Here is a 16,798-nt window from a genome sequence, read left to right as displayed (position 1 = left end):
CATGAAATTCAAATAATATATTAAAATGTATATTTACTAAAAACATTAATACTTCCTCAGCAGACGTCAAGGGGAGTTTTTACGCAAAGGGAAAATTAATGTTCCGCTTATTTTCTTTAGATTTTAAATAAAGCTTTGACAAATTAGGAATTTTTTGAAGCGACATTTTTAGAATAAACACAAGGAAATGTCCATTATTCTATTAAGTGAATTCTAATTTATGAACGAAATAAGTCGGATAATCTTTTTAATCAAAAAACATCATTAAAAAGATTCGAAATAATTTTAAGCTTCATTGGAAATTGAATTAGTCAAATTTTATTTTTAAAATATGAAAAAGTTATATTTTTACCTTTTAAACAAATGAAATCTCTCTATATAAACTCCATAATGCATACATGATTATTTTGACAGACAAAAATGATTTTATCCGAAGGTCTTCTGCTCTTTATATCCTTCGTAATAACAAAAGGTTAGTTTCTCTTTCTTTAGATTTGTATGATGTGGAAGCATGTTTTGGACTCTTTGTGTGTTTTATTTTTGTGTTCTCTGTGTCATGAAAAAATCAGTCCCGAAGTTGCAATTTTCGAATTGAAACTATAATTAAGTCAGTAATAGAAATAAAAAGTTTTTTTTGGGATTATCTGAAAAGAAATATTCTTTTATCCTTCTTTATATCTCTCCTTTGCTTCTGTTTCATCTCCTTTTCTCCTTCTTCTCCCGTTTCTGTCTCTATCCTCCTTAACATCCTTCTTCTCTTGCTCATTCTTCTTCTTCTTCTTATCTAACTCCACCTTCTTATCCTTCTCCTCTTTCTCTTTCTTCTCCTCCTTCTTCTCTTTCTCCTCCTTCTTCCTTCTCCACCTATTTTTTTTCTCCCCCTACATCTCCATCTTCTCTTTCTACTCCTTCTCATTCTTCTTCTCTTTCTTCTTCTTCTCGTCCTTCTTCTCTTTCTTTTCATTCTTTTCCTTCTTCTCTTTATCCTCCTTCTAACCCTTCTTCCCTCTCGCCACCTTCTCATCATTCTTCTCTTTCTCATCCTTCTCCTCCTTTTCATACTTCTCCTCATTCTTCTCCTTTTCTTCCTTCTCCTCTTTTTCTTCTTACTCCTCATTTTTCTTCGTCTCTTTCTTCTCCTTCTCACCCTTCTACTCTTTCTCCACCTTCTCATCGTTCTTCTCTTTCTTCTCCTACTCATCCTTCTTCTCTTTCATATCCTCCTCCTTATCCTTCCCCTTCTTCTCATGTTTCTCCTCTTTTATAATTTTTCTCCTCCTTTCCCCCTTTCTTACGTACACTGCCTACCTTCCCTCCCTCTTTATAAAAAGAAAAAAATGTGAAGAATTTGTTACTCTGGATAACGTACATGAAGTATTTTGTTGGCAAAGCAAACTTTTCAAATTTGTTTTAATTAAAAATGGTGTTCGTGTTTCTTACCTCATTTATCAAATTTGTTCTTTTGCCTTTCTTATTTACTTAACCATTTTATTTTCTTAATCAAACCTTCCTTCCCGTCCTACCAACGAACCTACCATACCTTCCTTCCTTCTTACCTACCTATCCACCTATTTACCTACCTACCTACCTACCTACCTTATCAACCTCCCTACATACCTACATACTTACCTACCAACATTTTTTTCTACCTACATACCTACCTTGCCTAGCATCCCTACCTTTAAACTTTTATACCTACCTCTCTACTTACCTACTAACCTTCCTTATTACCTACCTACCTATCGCCTATCTTCTTTCCTACTTCCGTAATTACCTACCTTCCCACCTAATTATCTATACCTTCCTAAATCTACCTGCCTATATTATGATATCTATCCATCTCTCTAGAGTTTACAGTCTGTATCTAGGATAAGAAAATAGTCTTTGTTGCAAAATTATAAATTTATGATTATTTGTTCCTAAAGATCTATTTATCAAGAATACGAGTATACTCATCTAAACAAAGATAAGATGGAGTTTGGGGAAAATTAGACAAACAGGGATAAAATAACATCCATTAAACCCAAACCAAAGTTGTCAAAAGAATAAACCTTCATAATACAAGGTAAATAATAAACCTTCATAATACAAGGTAAATAATAAACCTTCATAAAACAAGGTAAATAATAAATCATCATAATACAAGGTAAAAAATAAACCTTCATAATACAAGGTAAATAATAAACCTTCATAATACAAGGTAAATAATAAACCTTCAACATAATACAATTTGGCGTGTTATAATTTGTAATTTTTCTTTCAAAGCAAAAAAGGAAAAAATTCAAATATTATAAAAAATGTTTAAATGCAGCTTTGGTTAGGTCTGAGAGGTAAGATTACTTCTTCTCAAATACATTATTGAACAGCAAAACAAAGAAAAAATTATAAATTTATAAATTTATAAAGTGGCTTGGTCGCCCTATATATTTTCAGATAAGATAACGAACTTTATGATTAGATATTCAAATAAAGAAAAGAATAAGGGCATAAATTCATAAAACTAAAATAATTACAGTTACAAACTCGTCTGCATGATTTTTTTGGGATTATCATCAAATCATGTAAACACTGAACCTAAATAATTAGAAATATTTGGTATAACGGTAGACCTCAACCTCTTTGGTGTTAAACATAGCTTTCAATTGGAGTCATTAAATTTCCTTTTTAAAGATTTGTTTATTAAAATTTTAGAAGATCATAAATTCATGATTCTCGTGGAATTTTTTAGGGTTTTTGTTCAATAAATATAATATAACATTTAATATATAAAAGTATGAAATATTTAAATCAGAAACACTAAAATATGAAGTAAATACGTTTGTTTGTAATAGGTGACCCTATTCCTGCTGCTGGTCAATTTGACCCCCCCCCCCNNAATTTTTTTTAAAAAGTAGGGGGGGGGGGGGGGGGGGGGGGGGGGGGGGGGGGGGGGGGGTCGCAATATTTTTACTAGGATTGAGTCAATCAATTAAATTGTGGAGGAGAAAAAAAATTTAACTTGTTTTAAGATTTTAGCTCATGAGTCATGATTAGTTACTAAGGTCTTCAGATAGAAGAAATAACAGTTAAGTTTAAAACTTGCGTATTATTAATTTAATTAAAATAGTATCGATAATACTAAACATGATATAAAGAGATATAATTGTTGTTTTAGGATCTGATATTGATGATTATACTTACCCAGAATCTGAATATCATTACGAGGACTACAATATGACAGGAACTAATCATTTAGAAATTTGATTAATTTTATTCATTATTCTTCCATTTAGTTCATTTATTTATTCATTTATTTGTTTATTCCTTTAAGAAAAGTTTTCTTTAATTTATCCAATTTATTCACTCTATTTATCCTGTCATTCTATGTTTTATTTCGTCATTTATTCATTTTCTTATTCATCCTGTCATTTTGTCATTTATATATATATTTTTATTTATCCTGTCATTCTTTCTTTATTTGTCATTTATTCATTTATTTTTTATTCATCCTGTCATTCTTTTTTTGGCATATATTCATTTACTTTTTTTTATTCATCCTGTCATTTTTTTTTTTGCATATATTCATTTATTTTATTCATCCTGTCACTCTTTCTTTGTTTTGGCATTTATCATTTATTTTTGTATTTATCCTGTCATTCTTTTTTTATTTTGTCATTTATACTTCTTTTTTATTTATCCTGCCATTCTTTCTTTATTTTGTCATTTATACATTTATTTTTTCAATTATCCTGTCATTCTTTTTTTGGCATGCATTCTTTTATTTTTAAATTCATCCTGTCATTCGTTCTTTATTTTGTCATTATTCATTTATTTTTTTATTTATCCTGTCATCCCTTTTTTTTGGCATATATTCATTTATTTTTTAATTCATCCTGTCATTCTTTTTTTTGGCATATATTCATTTATTTTATTCATCCTGTCATTCTTTCTTTGTTTTGGCATTTATCATTTATTTTTGTATTTATCCTGTCATTCTTTTTTTATTTTGTCATTTATACTTCTTTTTTATTTATCCTGTCATTCTTTCTTTATTTTGTCATTATTCATTTATATTTTTATTTATCCTGTCATTCTTTTTTTTGGCATATATTCATTTATTTTTTAATTCATCCTGTCATTCTTTCTTTATTTTGTCATTATATATTTATTTTTTAATCATCCTGTCATTCTATCTTTTATTTGGTGATTTATTTATTTATTTTTCATGTCATTCTTTCTTTTATTATCCTGTATTTTTTTCTTTATTGATTCATTTATCAATTTATACTTTATACATTTTTATTCACTTTTATTAGTTATGTATTTTTTGGCATTCGATCATATTTTTCTTTATCTCTTTCGTTCTTACTCAATTTCTTTGAGATTTTAATCATTTGTTTCATTATCTCGTAAATTTTTTAGCTTGAAAAAAGTTGGTTTGGAAATTTTATTTCATTTAATTTTTCCTCATTGCTTCTTGATTCATTTCTTTTAATACATTTAGTTCAGTTAGTTAATTTTTACAAACTCTGAGTGTAAATGAATTGTTAAAGGTTACTATGAAGATGGGTTAGGGAGTGGGTTAGAACCAGATTATATTCAGGAAACTGAGGTTAGATCATTAATATATTAAAGGAAAAATGAAAGAGGGTATAGGCTGAAAGCTAATCACTTTAGCTCTTGATCGTGACCAATGAAAGTTTTATCTGATGTTCCTGTCTCGAGAAATTGATATAAAACTGTAATATATATATATGTAACATTTAGAAAATCTTAAACTTAAATCACGTGACCAGAACTATCACCAATGGCAGAGCAGTATACTGGTCACGTGTCTCCGCCTGTACCACTTTACTGCACTGCCATTGGTGGACTTTCTGGTCAAGCAATACGGACGTCTAAATAATATTATGATTTAAATCTATAAAAGATAGATATAACAAATATAAAATTAGAATTGGAGTAAACCTAAGTTACAATTAGCTTTCTCTGGGATATCATCCTTTCAGATTGGTTGCTTATTTGCTGAATTTGATCTTTTTAAACCCACTACTTTTATACAAAATTGTATATATATTAATTTTGGTATAAATTTGACAAAGTTGTAAATCAATTTCTCGAGATAGGAACGCCAGATATAACTTTCATGGGTCGCGATCGAGAGCTAAAGTGATTAGCTTTCAGCCTATACCCTCTTTAATTTTTCCTTTTCCCTTATAGAAAAGAAAATATTTGATAAACCCGACAGTAGTCGTTTATAGACGCAACAGATAGAAGAAAGATTAGAAGCAATCACCATCGAATTCGATTCGACGTTAGCCTATACCTGCTTTCATTTTTCGCAAACACTCCCTTTAAAAATAATATAATAAGAATTCAACTCTTTTCAGAGAAAATCCCGATAGTTATCAAGACTTCACTAAAGTATTCATATGTCATGCTCTTATATACTGGAATACCAGATTCATAATTCATGCTCTTACAGACTGGAATACCAGATTCATAATTCATGCTCTTATAGATTGGAATACCAGATTCATAATTCATGCTCTTATTGATTGGAATACCAGATTCATAATTCTTTCTCTTATAGATTGGAATACCAGATTCATAATCCATGCTCTTGCAGACTGGAATACCAGATTCAAAACAGTTCCCTTTCAACTATTTTCTGATCATTGGTGGCTAAAAATATCTGTAAATTAATGATTTCCAAACTAAACCGGAAAAGTAGAGTGTACGCTAGAGTTTGCAATTCGAACTTAACAAAGCTGATTTCACATAGTTCTCTAAAATCCCGAAATTTTATGAACCGTGGTTTAAAAATTTGAATGAAAATTTTTTTTTGTCAATTTGTATTTTTTATCTTTTAATGGATAAAATAATAAGGATATGTCCCTTATAATCGTTTAATCAAAGGTTTAAAACTGTAGTGAATCGAATATGTCACTCAATAATAAGAAGGTTACTAGAAATAACGTAACCCTCCAAAGTCCCCTAAAAAAATCGTTTGTATTTCATAATAATATTTAAATCTTATGAATTGATAAATTAATGGGTTTAAGGTAGTCCCAGCATTTATAGAAGATGAAAGTCGTCTTGAAGTGGATCGAGGAAATACTGCTCGGTTAGTCTGCACAGTGAGTCAATTAGGTGAGAAAATATACCTCGGCCAGTCTGCACGCACACTGAGTCAGTTCGTTGATGAAATATTGCTAGGTTTGTCTGCACAGTGAGTCAATTAGGTGAGAAAATATAGCCCGGTTAGTCTACACAGTGAGTCAATTAGGTGAGAAAATATAGCTCGATTAGTCTTTACAGTGAGTCAAGTAGGTAAGAAAATATAGCTCGGTTAGTCTGCACAGTGAGTCAATATGATAATGAAATACTGCTCGATTAGTTTGCACAGTGAGTGAACTAGGTGAGGAAATACTGCTGGGTTAGTCTGCTGCACAGTGAGCCAATTTGTTGGGGTTTTTAAGCCAATAAAAGGAAATACTGCACAGTGAGTGAACTAGATGAAGTTTTTGGTCCAGTAACAAGGATAATCCCAGATTAGCACCATGAGTCAACTGTAGCTTGATTTTTAGTCAAAACAAAATATTTTTATTATTTTTTCTGTTTATAATTTTTTCAAAATCTTAAATATTAGTTGAGCAAATTTTAAAATCTGATAATAACCTGGTTAGAAAAATATGAAAGATATTTCAAAATAATTTAGATTTTTTTAAAAGTAATTTTTAGGAAGCAGCTTAATATCATGGAAACGAGTAAACGAGGATGGAAATCAAGTGAGGAATTCTAAATTCTAAAATATTTAAATTGGAACTACAAATATCAAAGTTCAACAACAAATATCAAATTTAACAACAAATATCAAAGTTTAACAACAAAAAAACTTGTATTTGTTTAGGTTTACCTAAGCATGGGAGATACTCTTATGATCAAAGACAGGTATTCCTTTATAAAATTAGTATTCTTGTTCTTGAAGAAAATTAGTGTTGTTGTTGCTATTGCTGCTGTTGTTCTTTTTGAAGAATAACTATACTTGTTGTTGTTGTTGTAGAAGAATGAGCGTTGTTGTATCAAGTAGTTTTCCTGCTACCTTTACTCTAACTATACTTGTTGTTGTTGTTATTCTTGTAGAAGAATGAGTGTTGTTGTATCAAGTAGTTCTCCTACACTACCTCTACTCTAACTATACTTGTTGTTGTTGTTGTTATTTTTGTAGAAGAATGAGTGTTGTTGTATCAAGTGGTTCTCCTACACTACCTCTACTCTAACTATACTTGTTGTTGTTGTTGTTGTTATTCTAGTAGAAGAATGAGTGTTGTTGTATCAAGTGGTTCTCCTGCTACCTCTACTCTAAACTTGTTGTTGTTGTTGTTGTTCTTGTAGAAGAATGAGTGTTTTTGTATCAAGTGGTTCTCCTGCTACCCGTACCCTAAACGTGTTGTTGTTGTTGTGGTTATTCTTGTAGAAGAATGAGTGTTGTTGGATCAAGTGGTTCTCCTGCTACCTTTCCCCTAAACGTGTTGTTGTTGTTGTTGTTGTTATTCTAGTAGGATAATGAGTGTTGTTGTATCAAGTGATTCTCCTGCTACCTTTACCCTAAACGTGTTGTTGTTGTTGTTGTTATTCTTGTAGAAGAATGAGTGTTGTTGTATCAAGTGGTTCTCCTGCTACCTTTACCCTAAGCGTGTTGTTGTTGTTATTCTTGTAGAAGAATGAGTGTTGTTGTATCAAGTGGTTCTCCTGCTTCCTCTACTTTAACTATAGCTCTTGTGGAAGAAAAGGATACAGGTTTTATGTCCGTTCTTATAATTTAGTAAAACTTATCAATTCTGTTACACGCAAAATTTTAAACATAACACTATTTGCTCCAGATTTTATCTAGGGTTATCCACAAAGAATTAAACTATAAAGACGACCTGAAACTCATTTAATATTACTATCTTGAGGTTAAATTTAGTGTTCTGCTTTAAATATAGTCTTTTCATTGCTTTTAAAAATATTGGCAAAGAAAGAAGCAAGATTATAGTTGCAGAGAATCATGAATGTAAATTAACAGACGTACAGTACAAATTCCGTACAGCCGTCTCTCACATCTCATTCTTGGTGGATAACCGGCCCTGTACATATTCCTGAGGATATACATTTTCAGAATTTACCTGGACTTTTAATCAAATCTTTTTTTCACATCATTAACAGTTTTTTAAAAATATAAATTTTTTTAAAACAGATTTTAATATTTAAACAAAATTTAGTTTTAATCATTATTTATGTTTTTTCAGGAGATTATGAATGTGAGGTTTCCAGTATTCCACCGATAAACAAATTGTACAGGTACAGTATACAATTAAAAACAAATTGTACGGTATATATTTATAAACAAATTGTACAGGCACGGCATACATTTATAAACCAATTTTACACGTGCAGTATACATTTAAAAACAAATTGTACAGGTGCAGTATACATTTATAAGCAAGTTGTACAGGTACGGTATACATTTATAAACAAATTATATAGGTAGGGTATACATTTATAAACAAATTGTACAGGTACGGTATACATTTTTTAGCAAGTTGTACAGGTACGGTATACATTTATAAGCAAGTTGTACAGGTACGGTATACATTTATAAACAAATTGTATAGGTAGGGTATACATTTATAAACAAATTGTACAGGTACGTTATACATTTTTAAGCAATTTGTACAGGTACGGTATACATGTATAAGCAAGTTGTACAGGTACGGTATACATTTATAAACAAATTGTATAGGTAGGGTATACATTTAAAAACAAATTGTACAAGTGCAGTATACATTTATAAGCAAGTTGTACAGGTACGGTATACATTTATAAACAAATTGTATAGGTAGGGTATACATTTATAAACAAATTGTACAGGTACAGTATACATTTATAAACAAATTGTACATGAACGGTATACATTTACAAACAAATTGTACAGGTACGGTATATATTTATAAACAAATTTTACAGGTACGGTATACATTTATAAACAAATTTACAGGTAGGGTATACATTTATAAAGAAATTGTACATGAACGGTATACATTTATAAACGAACTAGCTGAAGGGCCCGGCATCGACCGTGGAAAAAAAAACTGAAAAAATGTTGAAAAAATGAGTGTCCCCAAAAAAATCAGCCCAATCGGTCCAGCCGTTTGGCCGGCTATACGCAACATTTATACGAATGTCTTGTTAAATTATATAGATTGTACAGGTACAGGATACATTTATCAGCAAGTTGTAAAGGTACGGTTTATATTTATAGACAAAATGTACAGGTAGGGTATACATTTATAAACAAATTGTACAGGTATAAATTTGAAAGTTAAATCTTTAACTCTTAACCCCCCCCCCCCCTTAAAAGCATATCTGGATGCAAAAAAATGTTTTTGTCGCAAACATTGACAAACAAAGACAATTGATTTATGTTTAAGCGTGTAGAGAATATAGTATTTTTAGTATTTTTATTTTCTTGTTTTGTTAATAAAGCAGTCACCACAAGTGCAGGACCTTAGACAACTCAATCAAAAGCAGGACCTTAGACAACTCAATCAAAAGCAGGACCTTAGACAACTCAATCAAGAGATTAAAGCGACTGTAGACGTAATTTAAGGTGATTCTCAACTTATTATAGATTGGTTAGTCCGATTCACAACGGTTCCCTTAATATTTTGTAAGATCCAAGATGAACAATAAATCCTTATTTGTCTAGCTAAAAATTAAATGTTTTCAATTATTCTGTCAATATAACACTTTTCTGAGAGAAAAACAACAATGTCTTCCTTAATGTTGCTCAGAAACCGGTTTAAAGGCACCGTTGTTAATCGGCCATGCCATTTTATTTTAATGGCGGGTCTTTTGAAATTACGCCTTCAATCTCTTCAATACCAACATTTAATCTTATTCTAATAGATATGTCCGGTCCTAGTGCATCTGAGAATTGCAGCGATTAAAGTAAAACTTTGTTTCGATTTGCAGGCTGCCGCTGTAGCCGGGTCTGTTGTTAAAAAATCATCGTAAATAATTGTTTAGGGTTGAAATGAGATCTCCACCACGAGTAAAAGTACAGGGTGTTCCTGAATCAGGGAATATTGTTCTCAATCTGGGGGATACGCTATACCTTACTTGCCAGGTTACTTATACACTGCACTATTATACAGAGTTTTTTAGAATAAATATATCTATATATATATATATATATATATCTCTATAAAGCAATAATCAGAACAGCTTCTCAGTTTTCATATTTATTAATACAAATTGTTTCAGATCTCTCGATCCTCATCAGTCAATAAACATGGGTTAACTGATGTTTTACGACAAATATTATGGATTTTCTAAATTTTTTTAACGGATTTTCAAGAAATTAATTGACAATTTCAAAAACTTTACTTAATAAAAAATAACTAAGGAAATTGCAGTAACACATGAGAGTCTTCACATTATCCCTGCCTGGCCAGTTGGTATCTTCTGGTTTGGTTGTTTAATGGTTGCAGACAGAAGGTATTTTGCTCTATGTCTACATTTTCCCAACAGTTCACTTCTCTTGTTTAACGGTTTTTTTTTCTTCTCTAAACAGAATAATTGTTTTCTCCATTGTACATAATCTGCAGTTTTTAGAGGCTGGATTATATGCAGGTGCAGATGCTTCTATACTCCAATCTATGTTGAATGGTTTGTCCTCAGATTTCAGTTTCCATATGTATTTTGAAAGGCTAGTACTGGTTTCATATTTCTTGAGATTGATTTAGTGTGATTCAAGAACCTCTCCTTGAAGGTATTAGAGGTTAGTCCAATGTAGACTGAACTTTCATCATTTGTTGATATTTTTGCTTTGTATATAATTGACTGAGTTAAACATTTGCCTTTTAAAGGACATCTTGATTCACCAAATCGGCAATTACACTCTTTCTTGTTTTCTGATGAAGTAGATTTTTCTGTTTCTTGTCTGATTATCTTTCTATTGTGTCCCGCAATTATCGACTCCATATTACCCATGCAGCTGTAGGACACTTTAACATTCGATCTATTGAAATATTTTCCTAAGTCGGTGTTTTTGAAATGCTTATCAATGATTGACAGGAACTTTGCTGCAACATTTGTCTAAACATTTGCACTGTAAGGTGGATTAAACCAGATAACTTTTCTATGCCTTTTTCTTTTTGATTCCTTTTCTTTTTCTTCCGTATAAACCAGCTTTTCCTTGTAACCTGCATTTTTTAATGCTTCTTCATATGGTGGAGACTCAATTTCAAACATTTCTTCAGTGCTGGATAGATTAGATAGTCTGCTGCAGATCATTCTTGGGAACTCTTTCTTTATATTTGGAGGATGGTTGGAGTTTATATCAATGTACACAGGTGTATCATTTGGTTTTCTGTAAGCTTTGAAACTATTGTTTTTTAGATCAAGCCAGAGGTCTAAAAAGTCTGTTTGTGTTATATTACCATCAATGGTTACTCCCAGACCCAATTTCTTGAAGAAATTAAACATTTCTTTTCTTAATTTTTCTATTTCTGGCCCAGACAGGGATACAGCCGCTAAACCATCATCTCTATAAATTCCTAACTGATTTTTTCCAATTAACTTCTCTAGTTTATTTAGGATATATAACCCAACTAGCTCACAGAGTTCAGCTCCGTCGTAGGCACCCATGGTTACATCAAAATTTTCTCTTCCTTTCTTGGTCCATGTTTCTCCATTTTGAAATAAAAATGATTCTCTGCTGTGAAGAATAACATTAAGAACATCTTCAGGAATTTTGTAGATACTGCGGGCCCAGTTGATTGAATCTAAGAATAGCCTTTTTGTAATTGAAGGATAGAAAGCAACTATGTCAAATTTTAAGAATGACAAAGTTTTTTTTATTTTGTAAACTCTGAAACCATATCTTTACTTGTGTTGAATTTGTCCATTGGTTAAAATCCTGGAGTTGTCTGATGTTTCTCACTATTTCTTCCAACATTTGTTTGCTGATCTTTCCAATATTTGACTTTGCAGGATTTATTAATCGACATTGTATTCTGCTGGGGAAATCAGGTTTATGATCCTTAACTGTAACATATGCATCTGAATGAATAAACTGATCCACTCTATCATCAATTTCCAACTTATTTGCAATAAGTGCTGCTTTCTCATTTGTACCTGATACTTCTTTCTTTTCACACTTTTTATACACTGATGTAATGTTGTCTGTTACTAATTTGTTGTATTGCTTGACAGGTATCTTGAACATATTTCGTGTTTTATCAGCACTTACTATAACATCTTCAGATTCATGAATTCTTTGGACATCTTTCTTCAACATAGACTGGAATTTTGAATGTATATATATATAGATATAGATATACATTGAATAAACAATAGAAAATGTTTTGAACTTAATTCAAGAAGATATATATATATGTTGATAATTTAATATATATTGTATTATTTCAGGGGTTTGGAGATCCTGCTCCCTCCCTATATTGTATTATTTCAGGGGTTTGGAGACCCTGCTCCCTCCTAATATTGTATTATTTCAGGGGTTTGGAGACCCTGCTCCCTCCCTACACTGGTTTAGGGAGCATGGTTTACTCCCTACAGGGGAACAAACACAGGAAGGAGAAAGGTTTGGTTTTTTACTAGTATTGAAAATTCAAATCTTTTGTTAAAAAGATAAAATTCGCTTGAAAATATAAAGAATACAGCATCAATTTTATGAATTCAGAAAAAATCTAAAAGTTTTGCTTTCACAAATTTGTATTTACCTTTTTCTTCCATTAAACTGAGAATGTCTATGAGACTCATGGAATATGTATTATAAACCTACCCATAATGATTATAAAACCTTTGCAAACGAAAAAAAATCAAAGTATTTGTCTAAATCCCAAGCTGAAAGTTATTTCAGGAAAAAATAAAGCAAATTATAGATATGTATTCCACATGAATTCGTTAATTATTAAAGAAATGAGATAGAAACGGATTTTCGTATTGAAAAGTATTGGGATTTTTGCTATAAATCAAACAATTACGGTTTTTTTCTGATAAGATTAATTTAAACTTGCAACTTGATATATTTCAATGAAAAATATAAAAAAATATTTGATTGCTTTTAAAATTTTCTGTAGGAAAGTTAATTACAACTTGAAGTACATGATTTACAAAATGTATGTTATGGTTTAGGTTAGCGTACAGCAGTGTACGTAAGGAGCACTCTGGTACATATGGTTGTACCGGAAACAATGGATTTGGGCAGCCCAGTACACAACTAGTCACAGTTAGAATTAAACGTAAGTGACAGTTTAAGAAGTTTAATCCAGAACTTTAGAAGCATCAAACGAATTTACAAAATGTCGTCTTAACTATTTTTATACTTTATACTATTACACCTAAATCTCAGTAATTGGAAAAGAAAATAAATGAAATATGCGGGAACAATCTTAAAGAGCTAAAATTGTTATAGTTTGCTTTATACTAGAGGGTGTCCCGCATTATATTGGATTGTTCATACCTTAAAAACTTGAAAATTTGGAAAACTTGGAAATTGAAATGGTTATCAACTTATCGGTCTCACTTTTTTAAACTTTTAATTTAACTAAAATTTAAAAAAAGAAGAAGAATAAAATTTTGAATGGGGAACTCGGCAGAACCACGGGAATGTTATTTTATAGCGAAAGTTTAGTATATAGCCCACTCAGAATTGTGTACTGTGTAGTGTGTAGTACGTGTAGTGTGTAGGCTGTCCTCAACATTTTCAGATATACAGGGTTATTCTCTTAAAGACTTCAGAAACAACTGTACTCAATTTGTACTGATGTTTATTTACATTCATGATTCCCTTCAACTATAAACTTCAAGGCAGACAACTTAATTAGACCATGATATTTTCATATTTAACAGTTTTACCTCGTCCTTACAGTCTCATCCTTTGTGGTTAACCCTCTGTTACAACAGCAACAAATATTAATGCGAAAAAATGTAATCTTGTCAACAATATTCCTATTTTGTATCTTACATTTTTTAGATTCAATTTAATAACCATACATTGAGGTGTTCGTGAAACTATAATCTCTTTTTATGAAGTTACATAAAAAATAGAGATAACAAATATTAAGATGAAAAGGAAATAAATGTTAAAATATTAAGATGAACCGGAAGTGGTGGTCTATAAACAAGTTAGCGAGGATTACATTCAGTTAACTTGTAAAGTAGAGGTAAGATAATATGTTTTCAAATGTTGTCTTCTTTGAAGCCCCTGCTGCCTGCTTCTAAGCTGAGTTTTCTCCATGTTAACAAATCAAAATTTATTTTCTAAATATTTTAAAAACAGCTAAAAATAGAAACTGATCAGTGATCACTCGACTCAAGCTTTAATTTTCTAATCCTATATCTTTTCTACTTATCTTAAAAAAATTGTTTAGCAGAATAAATAGAATAAATATCGAAGGTCTATACAACATTAAGGCTGCAAAGATATAAGGATGAGAAAATTAGAAAATGAGGCGAAATCAGTTTTTGAAACCTTGCTCAATGAAAAAAAATATGTTGTAAATTATAATGAGCCCAAAATTTGTCATTTTTACCCATCCATACATAAATCTTCCCATGGGTCATCTGAGTTGCGTCAAAAAAATTGGGCCCGATCGTTATAGCCGTTTTGACGTTTATTGGATAAAAACAGACAAGCAAAGTATAAATATAGATAACCTAGTTTTTATATAAACTATATAATTATGAATAATTTGTTAGAGTTATCCGGAAGTAAATGAGGTGGTTTGGAGTTGGAGTGGAGGGAAACTTCAACCTAGGTATTCATCTGTTCATCCAATCATCCACCCATTCATCCACTCACACATCCATCCTTCCTTCCATTTATCCATCTAAAGTTCGTCTAAGTTTCTTAAGATCCAGGAATACTTGGCAGTTTCTTGAAAATGATATGTCGTCTTTCTAAAATATATATTATATATTGTACTAGCTATATATTATTATTCAGTCATAATTACTCCAGTCGTTTACCCGCGCTTGGCATTAAATTACAAAACAATTGTTTTGACAAGCATTATAAGCAATCGGATAGCGATCATATAGATCAAAGACAATTTTAAATTCGTCGTTTAGTTGACATGTTCAGTAGAACACATGTAGATAAATTATTATACTATTGTATAAATAGTTCTCCTTTTCTAGCATACAGACGGAGACAGTAGAGAGTGGAAACCATATTCTCAATGTTGTAAGAAAAACACAGGTAAAGGGAAAAGGTTGGAATAACAAATGTTCAGAGTAGGAAGCCCAAAACATTGTCAAAGCAAAGTCTTTGAATCAATCCTTTAAAATGGAGGGAAAGAAGGGGGTGGGGTGGCATTGAAAAAACACACGTCAAGTTGATGAAATTCACAGCATGATCAATGCCATTTGATAAGGAAAAACCATGTGTTAATATCTTTTAGAAATAAGCATAAGTCCCAAAATTATTGTAAACAGAGGATTATTTTAAACAGAGGATTAGTGTAAACAGAGGATTATGGTAAACAGAGGATTGTTGTAAACAGAGGATTATTGTAAACAGAGGATTATTGTAAACAGAGGATTATTGTAAACAGAGGATTATTGTAAACAGAGGATTATTGAAAACAGAGGATTATTGTAAACAGAGGATTATTGTAAACAGAGGATTATTGTAAACAGAGGTCAAAAACGAGAAATATGTTTTTCTCTGGTTTACATTTTTTGAATACGTTTCTATTATAAAAAACAGAGGAATGATAGTCGTCTTCCATCTTCTTTAAAATAATGAAAAGTGCGATAAAGGATTTTTTCAGTTCGTAACTGTTGCACCTTTGATCATGTGCCCTGGACAGTCGTAGTGGAAAGAATTAGATATATTAGTTATACATTATAATCATGGATCAACTAGACAGGATGTAGGGTTGACGCGTATCGGCGTCTGACAATAATCTTCGTTTAAAAGTGCGCAATACCGGAACCTTTTTGTGCAGGATGCACAGCGGGCGTACAGTAAGGTGGTATCTCAATCTTTTTTTGCAAATTAGAAACTAAATTTGTGCAATGCCCTTAAATACTATTATAAAGCTAAAAAACCAGAATAAGAATAAGAAGAAAATTTTCGATTTTGTAAAAATATATTTTAAAAAACTTTTTTGACTATACTATATATATACTCGGTTACTCGAGTGTCCCAACAAATATGGAATTAGGAATCGTCACTTGATTCCCAATAACCTATCTTTAAGGTTATTTTTACTTTTAGAAGCTAAAAATTCAAAATAATTAATTTTTTTGTATCTTCAAAATAATAGAAAGTTTCCAATATTTTTAATTAAAAACTGAAAAAAAGTTGAAATGTATAAAAATTGCATTTTGGAAAGCCCAAGACTGATTTTCTTTATTTAATCTGTTTATCATTTTTGTATAATTCCTATGTATCTTTAGATCTCTAGAATAGCATTTTACTCCAAAAAATCTAATGACAAATTAAAAAACAAAAAATGTCTTTAAGTAAAGAATACAAGTAAGCATATCATTAAAAAACATTTATTTTTTTCTAAAATAAAAAAGCTTTGTGCAGGGGTCCATATAATTCCTTTTTCAATCCCATTTGGGATTGACACATTTGAAAAAAATGGGAGCAAATTCTTTTTAAATGATAATTTTTATTTAATTGGGGGCATTTTTTTTTAAATTGGGGGCAAATGTGTTAATGGAATTTGAAAATGTTTTTTTTTAATTGGGGGCATTTTTTTCAAATCGGGGGCAATGGGTAGCCTATACC

General features: G+C 30.9%; 1 protein-coding gene across 1 annotated transcript in view; it reads left to right on the top strand.

Annotated features, from left to right (window-relative positions):
* Window positions 1-418: 418 nt before the first annotated feature.
* Window positions 419-16,798, top strand: part of LOC111695002 (lachesin) — a 19,399-nt gene continuing 3,019 nt past the window's right edge. The window contains exons 1-14 of the mRNA XM_023464130.1: window positions 419-472; window positions 3,155-3,220; window positions 4,533-4,591; window positions 6,045-6,132; window positions 6,724-6,770; window positions 6,893-6,933; window positions 7,703-7,782; window positions 8,274-8,325; window positions 10,054-10,153; window positions 12,546-12,631; window positions 13,186-13,292; window positions 14,149-14,216; window positions 14,752-14,810; window positions 15,193-15,253. Of these exons, the coding sequence (XP_023319898.1) occupies window positions 421-472; window positions 3,155-3,220; window positions 4,533-4,591; window positions 6,045-6,132; window positions 6,724-6,770; window positions 6,893-6,933; window positions 7,703-7,782; window positions 8,274-8,325; window positions 10,054-10,153; window positions 12,546-12,631; window positions 13,186-13,292; window positions 14,149-14,216; window positions 14,752-14,810; window positions 15,193-15,253 (966 nt within the window). The 5' untranslated portion in view covers window positions 419-420. The remainder of the gene's footprint in view (window positions 473-3,154; window positions 3,221-4,532; window positions 4,592-6,044; window positions 6,133-6,723; window positions 6,771-6,892; window positions 6,934-7,702; window positions 7,783-8,273; window positions 8,326-10,053; window positions 10,154-12,545; window positions 12,632-13,185; window positions 13,293-14,148; window positions 14,217-14,751; window positions 14,811-15,192; window positions 15,254-16,798) is intronic.

The sequence above is a fragment of the Eurytemora carolleeae genome, unplaced genomic scaffold (genome assembly GCF_000591075.1).
Source record: "Eurytemora carolleeae unplaced genomic scaffold, Eaff_2.0 scaffold210, whole genome shotgun sequence".
In the NCBI taxonomy this organism is placed as follows: domain Eukaryota; kingdom Metazoa; phylum Arthropoda; class Copepoda; order Calanoida; family Temoridae; genus Eurytemora; species Eurytemora carolleeae.
Note: the sequence above shows the minus strand (reverse complement) of the source record. Positions and strands in the feature narration are given on the sequence as shown.